Genomic DNA, 18,775 nt, shown 5'->3' on the forward strand with positions numbered 1-18,775 from the left:
GATTGCTATAATAACACCTGGCCGAGCTGTCACAGCAATCTTCTGCTCACTTGCTGGTTCCAGCCACTAGGCCAAAGCGTCCTGCCATCCCCAGTCCCCCTGCTCCAGCAGACCCACAAGATGAACAGATCAAATCTAGATGGAGCAGAGATTCTTGGCAGCAAGATGTGTCGTGTATTTGCTTAGCAGATACAGGAAGCACAATTGAGCTGATGAGAGGCAGAACTCAACACCAAGTTCAGGGAATCCTCAAACACCACTGGGTCCCCCCCCCCCCTGCAGGCTCTTTAAAACTTTCCAAATTTCACACTGTGGGAATCCTGCCCTGCAGGGCTTGTCTCAGCATTGGCCGGAATGTAAATGTGGATTGGTGATGGGCAGGGATTAGGATTTTCCCTGAGTGTACTTCTTCCCTGCTGGACTGGTGTCTCCATATTGACCAAAGTCCAGGGAAGAACTAGAGTGGCCAATAACTGGTTAATGAGATTCCCAATTCCAGTTAATGGAAAGGCACTCCTTATTTTAAACCCTTACAAGCATTTGTGACATTGCAGAGACTGAAGGAGCTGCTAACTTCCTGTGTATGTGAAGAGACGGGAGATGGATGTCAGGAAGGGACAAAGGCACCAATAGTAATCCGATGAGAAAACACCACAATGAGTTGATTAAACCCACCTGGCATGATTTAAGTCCATGTCACATCCCAACTGAAATGTAAACAAATAGCAAGCACAGAGTCTATAAATATAAACTCCAGTTTGAATGTTTCAGGGTGAATGGTGAAGATGTGGTCTATCAGACCTATCGTGTCACAAACTGCAACAGATATATGGAAGTAAGCATCCCAAAGATCTATGGATGCGAGAAAATGTCCTTGGATTAAAGCAGTGAGAACTGAATTTACAGACTCCATACGGAAAAGTTTGGTATGGACAAAAGTGATTGAATCTCCTTAGAATCCTCACAAACTTTCCATACTGTTCTAGATCTCTCACCAGAAAGAGTCTGTGCCCATCTAGGCTGGAAGAACAAGAGGTCACGCAAGCTTCCTGCAATGTTGTAGATTGGTGTGTAAAGCTTCCAATTCTGCTGAAACTGAAGGGGTTTGGCAAAGAAGTTTTTAACTTCTATCTTGTAACCTTGAATAATAGGTCTCCACCTTTCTGCAAACTGTACGATCCAGCTGCCCAGGTGTAAGTGGAGACTGAGCCAGGCAATAATCAATGCAATGTCTTTTGACCTATCCTCCCTATTTTGAGCCTGAACGCCTGAAAGGTATATTTGGATGCAGTAGTAACATCTTGTCTGTTGTACTGTGTCCAAGGCTTCTTACAACTATAAAGTGTTGGAGAGATGAGGAGGAAGGGAAATACTTTTGATCCTGTGGCAGTCGGTTACATTTACCCCACAGTCTATATTTAGTTTGCATGTCTGCTGCCCCTTGGACACAGCTTGAGAGCTCTTCTAGCACTTACGCTAAAGCCACTGATCTGGCTCAAATTCTATTCCTCTCTGCATGTGGTGCCATTTCCATCGTGCGAAACTTGTAGTTCTGATATCCTGGTGTGTCTACATGAGTAGGGTGACTGAGTGTCAGTTCCCTACCAAGCTAGCAGAAGATGACGTGGCCAAATGGCCAGGATCCGTAAGTGGACTTGATAGCACTTTGGAGGATTGGTTGTGTAACGTCTGGACTCTTACTTCATAGATCACTCATGAGGATTGTACCGTTTTCAAAAGTCAAGGGGCATCATTCAAACCCCTATGGGGTTGGCAACTAACCAGGCAATTGCTACGTGTGTTTTACATAGTGTTGTTTTTGCATTATAGCTTTCCGATCTACCTTACGGATGTGATCTGTGAACTTGGGGATTATAGTATGAGCTACACAGCACTAGTACCCCATACCTTGACCCAAGTAGAATTTCTACATTATCCAAATTAGTCTAGGTTCTTTAATTTATCCAGCTTCACTACTTGAGTATTCATCCTCAACTTTCAAAGAAATTCTGACAGGCAAAGCCTGTGTCCATGTGTCTTGAGAGCTTGCTCTCTTCACCCACTGCATAGCATTTAAATCCTCCTTAGTCACAAATGATTTCACCAACTAGGTTACCTGCTCCTTAATTTGCTTAATTGGGCTCGGAATTACATGATGCACAATCAGTAAGCAATGGTCTGTCACTGGTTCCACAGACCCATTGCTGCTGGTATTCACTTTCTTTCCTCCGCACTACAAACACTACAAGAGTATTACTAAACAGGTAACCAATCAAAATCCAGAAAACAAGCACCCCAAGTTAAGGGCTTATCTAGGGCAGGTGCTCTTCGGCTGTTTGGGGGTTAAGAATCAGGCTCCATTCTGCTGGCAATGTCCATTTGTGGTGGCAAGTGGTGCTTTCTATGAAACAGTGGATGCTTTCACTAGTGGTTCCAAGGTCATCTCTGCTTGGACCTCCATTCTGGTGTACTTTAACCCTGAATGTGGTAAGCGTCTGCGCAATACACGCGCGTCAGTGCGCACATGCTATTTTTGCAATTTGAATACCGTTGCAACAAATTTGCTACCAAATAAAAGTACCCTCATGCTTGCCTTGCACCAATAGTTATGCTTTGTCAAGACAATGGAAGCAAGTAAGACCCTTCACACAGAAATTAATAACCTATCTTCTCGATCATCAGCTAGAGACAGGAAAAGGCACAGGGGAAGAGGAGGTGTGCTTTTGGTCCATTAGGACCAAAGTGCACCAGCCTTGTTTCCACCTGACTCAAGTTGTTCAACAAATGTTGAACTACCTGGGGACTTTCTATTTTCCAGTCTCTACCAAAAGCCAGAAGGACGCCAACCCATTGTAATGGCTGCTATGGAGGATGAAAGAAAAAAAATGTAATAAAACCATTACATTAAAATATAGCTTTAGCTCGACGACTAATTTGTAATCATACTCTGGCTACTGCACCATAACATTTCATGAAAGAACTGAGTAATGGCCTGGTCAATGCAGCTACTACAGTATTTTAGCAATGTCATCCTATTTTTAAGCAAATCTTAGTGGAAGATAACTTTGTTATAAACAAACTGCCCTCCATTTTGCTAATACAATATTCATTGTTTTTCATGCGGACTGTGTAGTTTTAACTACATTCTGGGGATGCTGACAAGCAAGTTATTGCCTACTCTATAATACAACTATCTGTAACCATCACAAATGCTTACTCCATGTAATTACTAGTCATCACTTGGTTTTAGAAATAAATATGAAAATAGTTTGCAGCTAGCCAACAAGAGTACACATTATTTTAAATTACATATATGCACAAATATATGTATATTGTTATACAATTCCTTTTTACAGTGACACAACCAGAATTCCCAATGTCGTCATATCTGAAATGTGTGAACTTTGGCTCACATTTATCATTATTGAAGGACAAAAAAAAACAAAAAAACACCTGTAAATTATCCTTACCGTGAATTCAAAGTACTCCATGGCAGCCTTTATAACAGGTGGTATTCTCTTTCATTTACATAGAGAAAGGTCAAACAAAATTGCCCCCAGAAAATATGTAATCCAGCTCCTTCTTTTCCTCCATGTCCTTGAGTACTTCTCAAGCTGTCTCTAAAATATAAAACAACATGGTTGGGAATTTTAGGCTGCCGTGGAGTACTTTGAGTAAAAGGAATTAATGATCAGGATAATTCACATTTTTCCTCTTCACTCTTTCATGGCAGACTTTACAATTAGATGTACCCAAGCAAATAAAAAAGGAGGGCCAATTATAATAAGGGGCAAACTTAGCCACAAACGCTGCATAAAGAAGAATTTATTTAGTGGCTGACTGGAGAACATGTTTGCCAAATTGAGTCACCTGATGGTAGCATATCCAGATAAGGACTAGAGGATATATGGAAGGATGTCCATCCTGCAGCTTTGCACAATTCTGTCACATAGACCTGAGATCTTCTTGCCCAAGATGTGGCTATCACTTGTATTGAAATCGGCTTTCAGGATTTATGGTACTTTTTGCCCAATTTAGAAGGAGCATATCCTCTCGGGTGACCTACAGAAATCTATTAGCACTACTTCTTGACCAATGTGGAATGTAGATGCTACTTAGTGTTGAAATGTCAGATTGGCTCTTAACAACATTCTACCTGAATAAAAATTCAAGAAATTTTTCTTGCACCGTAGTGCTTGTAATTCCCCAACTCACCTAGCAGAGGTCATTGGCCACTAGGAATAATACTTTTAAAGGCATTCATTTCAAACATACTTCATGTAGTGGTTTAAAGGGATCATTTTTCAGTGTATTGCGAACTAAATTGAATTCCCACTGGGCCACAAAAACACAAAGATCTTTTTTACTGCTAAAAAAAAAAAAAAAGTGTAATTCAGTTCTTCCAAAGCTAATTTGGTATCCAAAAGAGTACTGCCGACATCTGTAGTTTGAGTGTGGTTAAAGCAAGACCTTTAGCTAGACTTCTTCATCTTGGAAGAAGTCTAAGAGGAGTGAAATAGTCGCTGATGTTGGGTGCACTTTAGACTCTTTTTTCACCAAGCCACTTTTCCATATCCTGTACTAAACGTCGATTTATTTTGGTTGTAGGAGGGTCTACTTATCACTGATTAAGAGACTCCTTTATCCCTCAGCAACTCTTGGTCAATCTCCAAGCTATTAAAGCTAAAGGTTTTACACTTTTAAGATTCTGAATTATCAAATCTGCCCGGAAAGATAGAGGCTATGGTTTTTCTTTTCACATTTCCCAGGCTATTGGAAAACAAGAACGTTGTTGTGTTCTGATTTTCTTCAGAACACAAGTAAGGAGTTAAAACAGAGGGAATATGAACCCTTATTAGAAAATACAGTCTGAATTTGTAGATTAGTGACTGGAATACTTCCTGGTTTAGACTTGCCTCCCCCATACAGATCTGTCTGCAAGGTAATCAGCTAGTATACTGTGCTTGCCTGTTACATGTCATGCTGATGGTGTTTTAACATTTCTTCTGCCAAAAACATAAATTTTCTCTATTTCCAACATCATTGTTCTGCAACTGCTTCCTCCAAGACAGTTTATGAAGCACACTACAGTCCTGTTGTCGAAGTATAGTCATATACTTTCCTGTAGATGAACAGATGATGTTAATAATGAACTGCTTTCTAAACTACCCTTTCCTCCAAAGATGTTTACATGCAATTTCATTTCCCTCTGTCACCAAGCAACTTGTGCCATTTCTTCCTGAATGTGTGCTCCTCATCCTGCAGTACTGAAGTTTGTTGTGACTGGAATCCATTCCGGCTCTGAAAGCTACATTACTTTTTTCAAAAGTTTTGGGCTTTGCCATCACCTGAGGGATTCCATAGTGGCTCCTGAAGGCTTTATGGTACGATCAAATGAAACCAGTTTGCGATTCCATTTTTGGGAGAGCTTCAGTTGGAGATCCCATATGTGCCAACTTGCCCACAGAACTATCCCTTTTGCCGAGGAAAATATTCCCAGCAGCTTCAGCCCTTTCCTTAAAAGTGTCTGATGAGGAGTCTGTGATTGATATGCCAGACATTTGATCTTGACATATCATTCCTCTGACAGAGATCTCGTTTCACACTGTTTACCTGCACTCCTAGAAATGTTATTTATGTCAGAATAAGAAGGTTCCAAATTTTGTCACAATCTAACCATGTTCCTACAAGAATGTCATTACTTGTGCTCTACTGCACCGGACTATATTCTCTGCTTCATAAACTACAATGATATTATCCACATATGGCCATATCTTGGCACCTTGCTCCTTTAGTTTTGCTACCCGTGTGACTAGTCTGAACTTTGGCAAATGTGTTCTCTGTTATGTAGAGAAAATCTGAGGAACTTTCTGTGATGCATTGCCACAGGAACATGTAAGTATGCATCCAGAAGTCATGAAGTCCCCCAATTGCAGATGGCCTTGATAATAGACTTCACCAATCCAATGCGAAAATGTCTGGCATGGACAAACCTGTAGAGACAAATCTAAAACTGTGTAAAAGTCCCCTGAAGTTTTTCTGACAAGGTATAGTCTGGAATAAAACCTTACTGCTCTGAGGGAAACTGAGAAATTGCCTTGATCATCATTAAGCTTTGCATACTTTTGTGTAACTTCTATCACAGTTGAAAGCTTTTTAGACCAGGCAAAAGTTTTCCTTGCAATAGAACTCTATTATGTATACTTTCCTTACTATGTCCAATGCCCATCAATCTGTAAATGTGAAATTCTGTCACCCATAGATGTAACCGGGGACTGCCAACAGTCATTGGCGACATCTTTGATTTGCTTTGCTGATCCTTTGGTCTGAATGAACGGTATATTGCCTTCCTGGTCTATAATTCCTTGCTTCCTTGAACTGTTGAAAAGATGACGATGATTGAAAGTTTCTAGCTCTAGGATATTGTGGCAAGCCATTTGATTTCCCACTAAATACATTACACACCTGATAAATAAATTTTCTCCAAAAAAAGAGCTCATTCAAATGGAATGTTAGCCAAACTGTTATCTGACTTGGTGTCTGCTGCCCAAGAATATAACCAGAAGGGCTCTCCTTGATACTGCTGCCATAGATCTTTCATAAAAAACAAATAACCAATATTGTCTAAGGATGGCTCACAGAAAAATTCTATGCCTTTTTTACATTATTTCAACACTTTTCTGTAAACTTTGTCTGTTCACCTTTCCATGGATGTCTATATAGAAATATTCACCCAATAATCTTAATACCCTGGCTAAATGATAATGTGATCTAAGACTAAGCATGAATTTGTTTTCAAAGAACCCCCAGTCTGTATATGGTATTCCTTAAAGGGCCACCGTCTTCCAATTGAATGGTTGCTCTAAGAGACATGCTGGCTACAGTTGCATCTTCTTTTGGGATTCAGCTCCACTTTAAGCGTTCTCATCTCCAAATTGTTACATCAGTTCTAGATTCTTAGTGGTAAACATATCAAGCTGCAAGTTCTGTAGAATGTACTAAACAAATGATATGTAGACTCTGATTGGTTACTATAGGCAACTTCTCAGCTTTTCAAATCTGCAGATTGATACATTTACTCCTTAGTTAGACTGATGTTTCTCCACTTGGGTCCACTCTTTATAAATCAATTTCACAACTTGAAAAAAAATTAACAAGCATTCGCTTATTGTCTAACTGTGATTGAAAGGTTTAATGTCTTAGTCACTTACTAATTTCGATAATGATGGAGAACGTCAACAATAATACAATGTATTGGTAAGTATCAAAATGAAATTGAACAATCTATATTCAATAAAGGAAAAATTTAGATTTCTGAATAATTAAAAATAAATCAGAATATAAGCATAACATTCAAGCATAAAATTAGGAACACACAATATTACTACTGTAGTGATCTTAGAGGAACAATTTGTTGGAAAACAAAACGTGATGGATTCTGGATTTTCTTTAAAAAATTGTTGGAACATTCATGTTCACATACATATGTAGAAACAGGTAATTATTTCTGACTTTTACACCAATGACATGTCCTGGTTTTGCCCGTTTCTGTGAAAAAAGGTTCAGTGTCTTTTGTATCAAAAAAGGTTTTAAAATGTCTAAATTCCACTTTGCTTTATATTACCCTTTTCCATGTCTGGATATCAGATGTCTCTTTAATTCTAGGATTTTGTACAGGGTACACCCGACGGATCTTTATCAGATTTCCTTAATATAACTAGGTTGTTGGAATAACAGTACCTATTACCCAGATCAACGTGGCATGTCTCCACAGCACGTTTTTCAGGCCAGAATAAGCAGTGCGCCTCACCCTGGAGCACAAAAACGTCCACGCAGTATGTGTGGCACTAGCGACCCGAGCAGGCCAAACATGCTCTTTTCATACCTCCCCAGAGGCAGAGATCAGCATCTCCCAGCATGCAGTGGGGGAAGAGAAGCTTGTGAAGAATCAGTTGAAAAACAGCAGTTAGAGATTCTAGGAGGGCAGCAGTTGTAAGAGGAGAAGGAGCATGGAGGAGAGAAGAGAAAATAGTACTGAGTAAGGGCTACGGCGGTGATGACAGAGACCAGCGCTGTATAGGCAGAGGAAAGGACCATTACAGGAGGCACTATAAGTTGGACTTCTGTCAGAGATCTGAACAGAGGAGGGAAGGAAAGAGAAAAACAGAAGTACCAATGTTACTAATATTGTTCATATGGTTGGACTGAGCCATGTTATTAATCCAGGTAGGGAACAGGTGGGGAGGCCTGAAGAATATTGTATTATGACTTTTTGCTGGACTGATATATAATAAGGGTGAAGTGCAGGGACAGTCAGCTAGGGGAAAGAGACTAGAGTTTAAACTGCGAGAAACTGCACTAACGTTGGAATTATCTGCTATCTGTGAGAAAGTCATATAACTGCATGGTGAGGAGACAACTTTTCTTAAAGTGACTTTATGCTTACTCCTAAGAGGAATAGAGAGCACAGCACATTGTGTTTTGCATTCGTGTAGAATTAGGATAACAACAGTCAAGGAAGTGTGCTTTGCAACATTACTCTCCTCCAATGAACAGTTACTTCCTTCCAGGCAATTTGACAAAGTGCCACTGTGTGAGATTATTGGTGCTAAATTCAAACTACAGGGAGCTGTGATGTTGCTCTGTGCTATTTGCCACTGAATGTTTGTACAGACTGGGAAAGAGAAGAAGTGAACTGTGTTGCATACCCGTATACCTCTGCTTAACTTTCAAATGTACAAGTATGCTATGTGTTTACAAAGTTAAAGCAGCTGTGAAGCTTAGTGTATATTGTTAGTGATAGTTATCATTGTTAGAGAAATATTGAAAGATAGTTATTAGAAGGTAAAGCGGAACCTCTTAGCTACATCAAACTAGTAAGGACTGTGTAGATTATATATTAGATACAAATCCGTATGGTTTCAAATTATCTGTGACCATTAGTTTGAACCAAAGTAATCTATTACGGATATAAATTTTACTTAAAGATCCTTTAGATGTCCATGCCTCACTAAAAAACATGCCGGTGTGGTTTCTAAAGACCAATTTGGTGTGATAATACTTCCTTTGTGTGTGCCTGTGGTCCAGTGTAGGGGAGTGAAGGGTTCTTTGGACTCCCTCTGATGTTGCCAACTCCAGATCACTAACACACAAAGAGCCTACAGTACTTAGACCAGTGGTTCCCAAACTTTCTCAGTTCAAGGCACCCTTAGGGTCCCCATAAATATTTCATGCACCCCTAAGTCCAAATAATTATGGGATAGTCCCGATTTTTATGTAGCTGGGTCAAAATAATGTAATAAGTATTTTTCGTCAGGACAGAAATACTTAAGTTGTTTGCAAAACTAATACACATAAATCCAAGGAAAATTGTTAAAAAAATAATTATATTTATTTCAAAAGAACAATTTACAGCCCTCATTAACAGGAAGACGATCAAACAAAATAAACAATATGTACAAAAATATGCTTGGTTATTAACAAATGTTATAAAAGTCCAAACTATTATTTATTAATGGTATGTGTGCGCACTATACAACTTTTCAAACCTTTATATAAGCGCCATGTGCCCCTTTATATATGCCCCTACTAAAAAAGAGAATCAGTTCTCCTTGTTTTGCTCTGCCCCTTTCAACGTCCGTTTATTTTCTTACCTTTTACCTGCTCTTCTTTCTTCTGTTCCGTTCTGTTGTTGCTCCTCGCTGCACTGCTCTTCACTGAAAATGTCGGGCGTGATGACGTCACGCCCAACATGCAGTGCAACAGAGCAGTAGGAGTTTTTTTTTTGTTTGTTGTGCCTTGGCCGGCGAACAAGAGGGGTGGGGGTGGCAGGCTTGGTGCCCCCCCATCTTGCCTACCCCACTCACCACCAACCCTGGCCGCGGCACCCCGCCGCGACCCACAGCTTGGGAACCGCTGACTTAGACTAAGGTGGAGGCGCTATGCAAAGCCAAATACAAGGTAAAGATTCCATTTGCAGACAGGACACACAAAGACTAGTAAACACACCCTAACCAAGGAAAGGGGGTGTTACATAAGGAAGCCTAGAATCCACCACACCTTGTTTTCCACCCAATTGTTCCTTTAAGATCACTACAGTTGTGTGTTCTTATTTTATGCGTCAATTCTGGTTCATCTTTAATTTTTCATACAACATCAATCTTTGCTACACGGATATAGATTGTTCAATTTCATGTTGATACTTACCAATACATAGTATCATTGATGACAATCTGTCTCATTATCAAAATTAGTTACAGTGACAAAGACATTAAAAATTTCAATCATAATTAGACAATGAGTGTATGTGAACAGTTGTGAAATATTTTTTTTTTTTTTAAAACAGAGTGGACCCAAATGGAGAAACATCAGTTTAACTCTAAGGGGTAAACATATCAATCAGCGAATTTCAAGGAGGTTTGAAAAGTGGAGATGTTGCCTATAGCAACTAATCAGATTCTAGCCATCATTTTGTACAATGTACTCAATAAATTATAACTACAATCTGATCGGTTACTATAGGCAACGTCTGTAGTTTTTTGTTATAGTCAAGGAGGGATACCTTGAACATCGCGTAGCTCTTGCAACAGTAATAGAGCGTGGTCCTTCTTTCCCCTTTTACAACTTGATGTATAGGAAAAACCCTATTTTTCCCTCTAATGCAGTGAGAGCTCATAGCTCTCTCTAAACAGAGAGATATGTGTTTTGAGAAGATTATATATAAAAAGATTTTTGTACCCGTCGTAAAATCTTTTCCTCTAAACAAAGTTGGGGGACACTGCAGAATATGGGGTATAGAGGACGCTGTGAAGCCCAAGCACTAAAAAGACTTGTCTAGCCTGCTTCCACCCCTCTATGCCCCCTCTCTCCACCGGAACACTTAGTTAATTTACTAACCAAGCTGCAAGAGAGGGCGAAACTCAAATCAAGAGAACGTACAACAAACTATCAGAACAAGAGAAAGATTTTACGGTGAGTACAAAAATCTTGTTTTCTCTAGCACAACCAGTTGGGTAACACTGTAGACCATGGGGGCATTCCAAAGCTGCCCCTATGGGTGGGAATGCTCCAAGTGAACTGCACGTAACACTTTATGGTCAAAACTCGCATCCTTCGAAGCAAACACATGAAATCTGTAAAATTTTGTGAACAAATGGCCGGAAGACAAAGTAGCATCCCGGCAGACCTGCTCAACTGAAGCCCCTTGCCGTGCTGCCCAAGAAGCACTAACCGACCTAGTGAAATGTGCCACAAACCTTTGTCTAAGCCCTCATGGAGGAAGGACAGTAAACGCATTACCTTAAATGAAAAGGTAGAAAACTTTCTCAACTCGCACCAGCCAATGTACGACTTCCATATTCTGTGATAATTGCTGAAGGAAGAGAACTTCCTAGCACAAACCATTGTGTGAATGACCTTGTCAGAGAAACACTTGTGCTTTAAGATTAAAGGTTTCAACCTCCAGGCCGTCAAAGCCAACCATGCCAGGTTGTGGTGGAAGAACGGGCCTTGGCATAACAGATCTTCCCTGAACAGAAGATGCCAGGGAAGTTCCACCAACAACCAAAGAAGATCCGTGTACCAGGACCTCCGAGGCCAAACGGGGGCCAGGAGAAAAGAATACAGTCAGTCATTCTCTTCTTGCCTTTTGGAGGACCTTTGGCAACATTGGAATTGGGGGAAAAACACACCCCAGGATGAAGTGCCATAGTACAGTCATGGCATCTACAAAAAAATCCCTGCAGATCTCTGGTCCTGGCGCATTATCTGCCTACATTGTAATTGAGCTGGGAAGCTATCAGATCCACATCCGGCAGGCCCCATTTGTGAACAATCATCTGGAAAACCTCCGGGTGCAGTTAAAACTCTCCTGGATGCAGAACATGACTCAAATAGTCTGCCTCCCAGTTCTGAACACCTGGGATAAAAACCTCGGAGATTACTAGAATCCAACGTTACGCCTATTTTAAGATTTAGGCCCCCTCCATCATCGCCAAAGAACTCCTGGATCCTCCCTGATGGTTTATGTAAGCCACTGCCATGGCGTTGTCCGACTGAATTTTGAGGGGCCTCGCCCTCAAACTCTCCTATAACCGAGTCAGCGCATTGAAAATGGCCCTCAGCTCCAGTATGTTTATGGAAAGGCAGGCTTCTTTGCTGTACCAAGTGCCCTGCAAGCGAAGAAGCATAGTCACCGCCCCCCATCCTGAAAGACTGTCACCGGCTGTCACTACCGTCCAGTCCCAGGATACAAGTGGACAGGCCTGGCTCAGGTGATCTGCCCTGAGCCACCACAGGAGAGAGTGACGCATTTCCACCTACAAGCAAAAAAACTGTCTATCCAATTGAGGATTTAATCTGGTCCATTTTGACAGAAACTCATGGGAATTTTGAAAACGAAACCGGGAAAACTGAACCGCCTCGAAGCAAGACACCATACGACCCATCAGTTTCATGCACTGCAGCACTGAAACCCTTGTCGTAGAAAGCAGTGTTCTGACCTGCGATTGAACTGTTCTGATCTCATTCAGGGGTAAGAAAACACTCTGGGCCTTGGTATCGAATAAAAGACCCAGGAAAATCATCCTCTGTGTAAGAATCACATTGGATTTCCTGACATTGATTATCCATCCGTGCTCCTGAAGGAATTGCCTGGTCAAGTCCAGATGAACTCTCAGCTGACCCGCCAAATCCGCTTTTAGTAAGAGATCATTCAAGTAAGGAATGATCACCACTCCTTGTAATCTCAACTGTGCGGCCATGACGGACATCACCTTCGTGAACACTCTGGGAGCTGTCGCCAACCCGAAACTGAAAGTGTTCCCCGTTTACTACAAACCGCAGTAGGCTGTGGTGACCCTGCCAAACTGAGACATGTAGATATGCATCCTTGATGTCCAAGGATGCTAGGAATTCGCCCTTTACCATTGACATGATAACAGAACCAATAGATTCCATGCGAAATATGTACATTGAGGTCCTTCAAATTTAGTATTGGCCGAAAGGATCGGTCTGGTTTTTGAACCAAAAAGAGTTAAGAATAGTATCATTGTCCCCTCTCCTGGAGTGGAACTGGTATCACCACCCCGAATCTACCAGAGAGCGGACGGCTGATTTCAGAGCCTCCCGTCTGATTGGGTCTTGTGGAAGGGGAGTATTTATAAAGCATCTGGGGGCCGGGCCTTCCCGAACCAAAATATACCTTCTGGATACTACTCCTCTTACCCACAGATCTGTAGTGGAAGAAGCCCACATCTCCTGAAACAAGTGAGCCCCCACCATGGCACTCCCCTCCGGAACCGGGGGCGAGTCATGCTTGAGGTTTGTCTGGTTGTTTTGTTGCTGTTCCATGCCTGCCGCTCTGACCTGTCCCTCTAGGTGCCGAGGAATGTCCCCTAACCAAACCACCTCTGGGGATTCCAGAGTGGCGAAAGGAACTAAATTTTCACTTACCCTTGGCTTTCTGAGACGCCATCAGGAGAAAGGAAGTTTTCCCTCACGTGGCTTGGCAATAAACATATCCAAGGCCTGACCAAACAAAGCTGCTCAATCAGACAGCAAAGCCTCTAACGCTCGCTTGGATTCAACAACCACTATCTAAGATTTAAGCCAAAGAGTGCGTCTACCTGCAACGGTCAGAGAGGAAGTGCGAGCCAACCCTTGGCCCGCATGCAAGACTACATCCCTCAGAAATCCAGTTGCCTCTCTAAGTTCCGCCAAAGGAACTAGTTCAGACCTGCTGGTGCCAGACTGAATGCAGTCACTTAAAGCTGTGGCCCATGCCTTCACTGCTTAAATTATCCAAACTGCTGCCATCACGGTTCTGAGGGATACACCCGATGCCAGGTAAATAGACTTAAGAATGCCCTCACACACACCTTTCAAACTGGCCGAACTAGGTAAAGGAATAACCGTAGCCTTTGCCAAATGTGCAACTGCGGCGTCCGCACTAGAGTGTGTCTCCCAGGATCCCATTTCCCTGTCAGCAAAAGGATAGTGTAATCTATGCCCTTTTTGGCATAAAAAAAAATAAAAAAAATTGCTATCCTGTTTTACTCTAGCTTCACCCCAAATCTCCAATAGTTGGGGAGATGGTGGTAAAAACACAGTACTTTTCTTTGTTCGTTTGAACATTGAAGTCTGTGTCTTTGTCAGGTTATCATCTGAGATATAAAGCACCTGTCTCACCACTAAAATGAAGACTTCAATCCCTTGTTTCGTGGATGGGTCTTCCTCCCAACCCGAAATGTTCTTAAATTCAGAGTCCTTTATACGTATGCCCATCTTCTTGTAAAGAAGAATCAGCATCAGAATCGCCAAGTTCTTGGGGTATAGCAGGTGCCAAGTGTTTATGCTGTCTGGCTGTACCTGAGGAGCACAATAACTTTTCCAGAGAAGCTGACACTTTGGTCAGTCCTTGTACTGATTTCCCCATATTACGTATCCATGGGGGTTCAGCAGAAATCCCTGACACCCCGGCCATAGACTGAGATGCCTGATCCGAGGGAAGGGCATCTGAGAAATGTGTACCTAACGAAGAAGACGTAAATGGTTCAGCACTTACAAATCCCAAAAGTGGATAATCTCTCTTAAGTTCTACAATGGACCGCGCCAGTTCCTTGGCCCATGCTGGTTCCGCCAAATCCGTCACCTCCTCAGATGAACGATTGCTTAGGTCCCCAAAATCACAAGCTGTGTTTGACATTTGAGATTGGCACCTGGAACAGGTGAAGTACATCACAGGTGCAGCTTTGGACTTTGCACCAGACCCTCTTTCTGACATATTGAAATGGAGACAGGAAACAGTTAAGAGAGAAAAAATAACTGTAGAACAGTCTATGTTTATAACAGAGTTCTTACAGAATGTGTATAATCTGTATAAAAGTATATTTCCTACAGAGTTGTAACCTGAGGAAATATTATGGGCACTCTATATAAAACTAAGTATAGAATGGTATACAAACACAGAAGGACAAAATAGCAGAATGCAAAGAATACTGACAATACAAAACAGTACAATCATTCAGTCAGAATATCACAAATTTGTACAGGAATATCTAACTGAACTCCCTCCTCAGGGACACTGAGACAGAGTGAGGTAAAATGGCGCTGTGAGCTGCAGAGCCTGGGAAATATAGTGGGAGGAACCGCTCCTCCTTCTTCCTTATAACTTCTCTGTAGAAATGGCCCATATCTGTCAGTGTAATCTGGTGAGGACTGCGCTCTGGCGACAGCTCCTAACCAGAAAAGCCCATAAAAATACCTGTCAGATCCATCACTGCCTGTCCTCACTCCATCTGAGTGTTTTCTGTAGATAGGGCAAGGACCACATACAGCACAGTCACCCCTTCAATGGGGGGCCGGCAGTCTGTGGCCACGAACCCCAGGGCGGTCCAATCCACTTCACTGGCAGTGGCTGGGTCCCCGAACCCACAGAAAGGCGAGTGACTCTTTTCTTGGAGGTCCACTCCATGACAGGGAGGGATGGCTGTAAAGTGCTGTGAGCACTCTCTCTGTCAGTGTCTGTGGCGTTCACTTTGTGAACGTCGCAAGTGAAAAAGTAGGCTGCTAAAAAAATAAATAAAATAACTAACCTAAAAGAAGTGCGCCAGACTCCGTTGGGCACTAAAAAAATAACTGAGTGTCTACGGTGGAGAGTGGGGGCATAGAGGGGTGGGAGCAGGCTAGACAAGTCTTTTTAGTGCCTGGACCCCACAGCACCCTCTATACCTCAGGGTCTGTAGTGTCCCCCAACTGGTTGTGCTAGAGAAATATCAAATTATCCATGTAAATCAAATTAAACAACCTAGGTCTTTCTTTAATTTCTACAGATTCATCACCAGAACAGTTTCCCAATATTCCTGTTGAATCCCACTCCGACATCCAGATCTCTGCTTGTTAGAGATCTGGTTAACTCCTTGCACTGCATAGAACTCCTCCTTAGTACCAAAGGACTGTTTCATCCATGCAATAAGCTCCTTAAATTTTTTTTGCAGGGGGCTAATTTTTACCATTGGTTTGAGAACTACACATAGCACAAAACACTCCTTCAGAATTTTCTGCAAAGGGCTTATCACAAGCTGCACAAGCCATGTGTTATATTCTTTCTTTCCACAGGCTCTGTAAGAGTGCTAAAAATGGAAACACTATTGATAACTAAATGGGCAATCACAATAAAACACCCCTAACTAAGGTAAGCTCCAGGTATTAATTTTTTGGTACTGGGCTCAGGCTAGTGATAATACAGCACTTGCACCCAAACAAGGAGCTCTTCTGTAGCTGTCCAGAGTTCCTTTGCCACTTACAATCCATTTACTGGTGCCTGGGAATGATACAGCCTGCACTCATGTGCAGACCCCACTATCGGTTTGATAGAGCACGCTTTCAAATGCACATACCAATGATGCTTTCAGAAGAAACAGCTCAGCGGCTTCCAGATCGCAACCCAACCTTTCAGCTTACTGGAATAGATATTTGGTAAGCCCTGCACTACAGAAAATAACACAAGACTACCTGAGCTACCTAGCTAGTTAGAAACAGGAATACATGGAGGAAGGTGGGTTGCTGGACCATTTTAGTGAGGGTATTTTATGTTTGACCTGTCTCTACCTAAACAAAGGAGAAACCTACCCATTAAAAGGTTGCCGAGGAGGAGTGAAGAGGGAAAACAATATAATAATACTCATTATAAGGCTATGTTGGATTATTGCTAGTAAAAATACATTGAACAACATAAACGCGCATTTCCAAACTATACAAAAAAATGTGACCAAAATAATTTCATTACTTATCAAAGATGGAGAAGTCAAATTTCCAACCCAAGCAACGGATCACACGGTCATATGGCTCTCGAGCTGCAAAATTATCCAATTCATCATGTGGAAGGATGGTATCAGGTTTAGTTATGTGGTTACTTGTAGGGTTTACATCCTTCTTTAGATAATGCTTGTGGGTAACATACAACTTTCCAGACCAATCCCGGACTAATGCCAGATCTGAAAGATCTCCCTCTAAAAGCCCATCTAATGACTTTAGCTGGTACGTGTCCAAAAGACCATTGTTAACAGCTCTGAAGAAAAAAAAAAAAAAGAGAAAGGAAAGTGTCAACCTGTCATTTCCAGTCAACAATATCCTTTGTGCCACAGCAATTTTTTCACTACAACAAAAAAATTATAAAAAATAAAATAGATTTTTAGTTAACCATTTCTGCACTTTTACAATCAGTAGCACAAATTAATCTTGAGTAGCCCTTGTCATTCGCATATTTCTTTCCAACAAATGATTTATTCACCTGAGATCTCCCACATAGTGTGTGGACCAAGAAAGTCGGACTCTGGAACGACCAAGAATATGTATAAAATTAGTAGAGCCCAGGATATTTTCAGCTGTTTCAAAAGCAGAATTACCACGTCCAAGGATTAGAACACTCTGTCCTGTAAAATTAGATGGGTCTATAGATATGGTCTCGTAGCCCTCTGCATGCTCTGATCCAGGAAACTTCACAATGTTCGGTAAAGACAATCCACAAGCCACCAGAAGAACGCTGAAACAGGCAGAAAGGGACAGCATTTTTCCCACAATTTTGTTATCCTAAAGCTGATGTGTCGAACAGAATAGTGTTCCCATTTAAAAGTATGTATAGGAATATACAGATCTAATTTGATTGGCAAATCTATGTAGCAATGTGGGGGAGGGCAAACTTGAAATGTGCAGCAGATAGATTTAGAGTTTGAAAGGGGGTTATGACAGCTCACATCTAAATTTCAGTGTAAAATAAAGCTGTCCAGGAGTTCTACAATACATGCAAAAGCAGCCAGTATTTTATCTGCATGCAAGACAAAAATGGATATACATCCCTTGCACTGCAACATGGATAGTGCAGGAATTTTTTCTCATTTATTTGCTTTACTCCAAACTCTAAATGAGGCTCATAGCTCATAAGTGTGTAATGAGTATTCAATAAATGTATGATATAATATGCTCAGTTTACTTTCATGCAAGACAGTGATATAATCAGATAGATGGAACAATGCTAAAACGTCTGTTACAGAAGGATTAGTGCTCACATAACCAGATACTGGAGTTCAATAATTAACATTATGGAACATACAAAATTTGACTCTCAATTTTTAAAAATATAAGGAAGGGTGGTTTATGTTTACTTGCACTTGAATTCTTGCTCTGTTTGATCCACCAAGAGAAAGTAATGTCCATGCCATGCCCCCGGGTTGGATTCCATTCTGACTCTACGGATGTCCGTTCCATAAAGAACATTGATGCCAGTGCTAAAATCTTTCAAATACCTCAACATGTCATCTGCATGGGGGTAGAATTCACGGGAGTAACGGCTAAAATACAAGAGCTCATCCTGACTTAGCAGAGAGTTCCAGTCATGACGAAGATTAAATTCCTTGTTCCTGCGTCCTGTAAATTGTTTGTTTATGCTAATTAACTTCCGATGCCGTGGAAACCGATCGAAGAAACTACCAGGGTTTTGGTTTCGTTCAAAGACAATGTAATCCCTCATAGAATCTTCCAGAAACTTTGCAATCTGGAGACCTCCGGGTCCAGCACCTAGCACACAGTAATCATGGATGATCTGATGTGAGAGCAGAGCCGGAAGGCTGAAAACGAAAATAATGAGCATAATCTGCATCCTGCACAGGGGCGGGCTGGGGCGGGGAGCAGGGAGGCAGATGTCACCCGGGACGGACCCAAAAACATTATGGGCCGGCCCTAATTTCACTTACTTGGTGCTTCGTGAGTGGCCCCTCCT

General features: G+C 41.6%; 1 protein-coding gene across 4 annotated transcripts in view; it reads right to left on the bottom strand.

The window, feature by feature from the left end:
• The window catches only part of FOXRED2 (FAD dependent oxidoreductase domain containing 2), a 67,998-nt gene extending 49,232 nt beyond the window's left edge, over nt 1-18,766 (bottom strand). The window contains exons 1-3 of one of the 4 annotated variants that reach the window (XR_012678517.1): nt 18,162-18,765; nt 17,291-17,542; nt 16,787-17,068 (exon numbers count right to left, since the gene is read on the bottom strand). Coding sequence is in view for 2 of the 4 variants with exons in the window: in XM_075182718.1 (XP_075038819.1) it covers nt 16,787-17,068; nt 17,291-17,542; nt 18,162-18,655 (1,028 nt within the window). In the remaining 2 variants the exon portion in view is untranslated. Of the gene's footprint in view, nt 1-16,786; nt 17,069-17,290; nt 17,543-18,161 lie in introns of all 4 variants that reach the window. The other 3 variants (XR_012678518.1, XM_075182718.1, XM_075182719.1) reach the window with 3 other exon arrangements.
• Nucleotides 18,767-18,775: the final 9 nt, after the last annotated feature.

Source organism: Mixophyes fleayi, chromosome 8 (assembly GCF_038048845.1).
Source record: "Mixophyes fleayi isolate aMixFle1 chromosome 8, aMixFle1.hap1, whole genome shotgun sequence".
In the NCBI taxonomy this organism is placed as follows: domain Eukaryota; kingdom Metazoa; phylum Chordata; class Amphibia; order Anura; family Limnodynastidae; genus Mixophyes; species Mixophyes fleayi.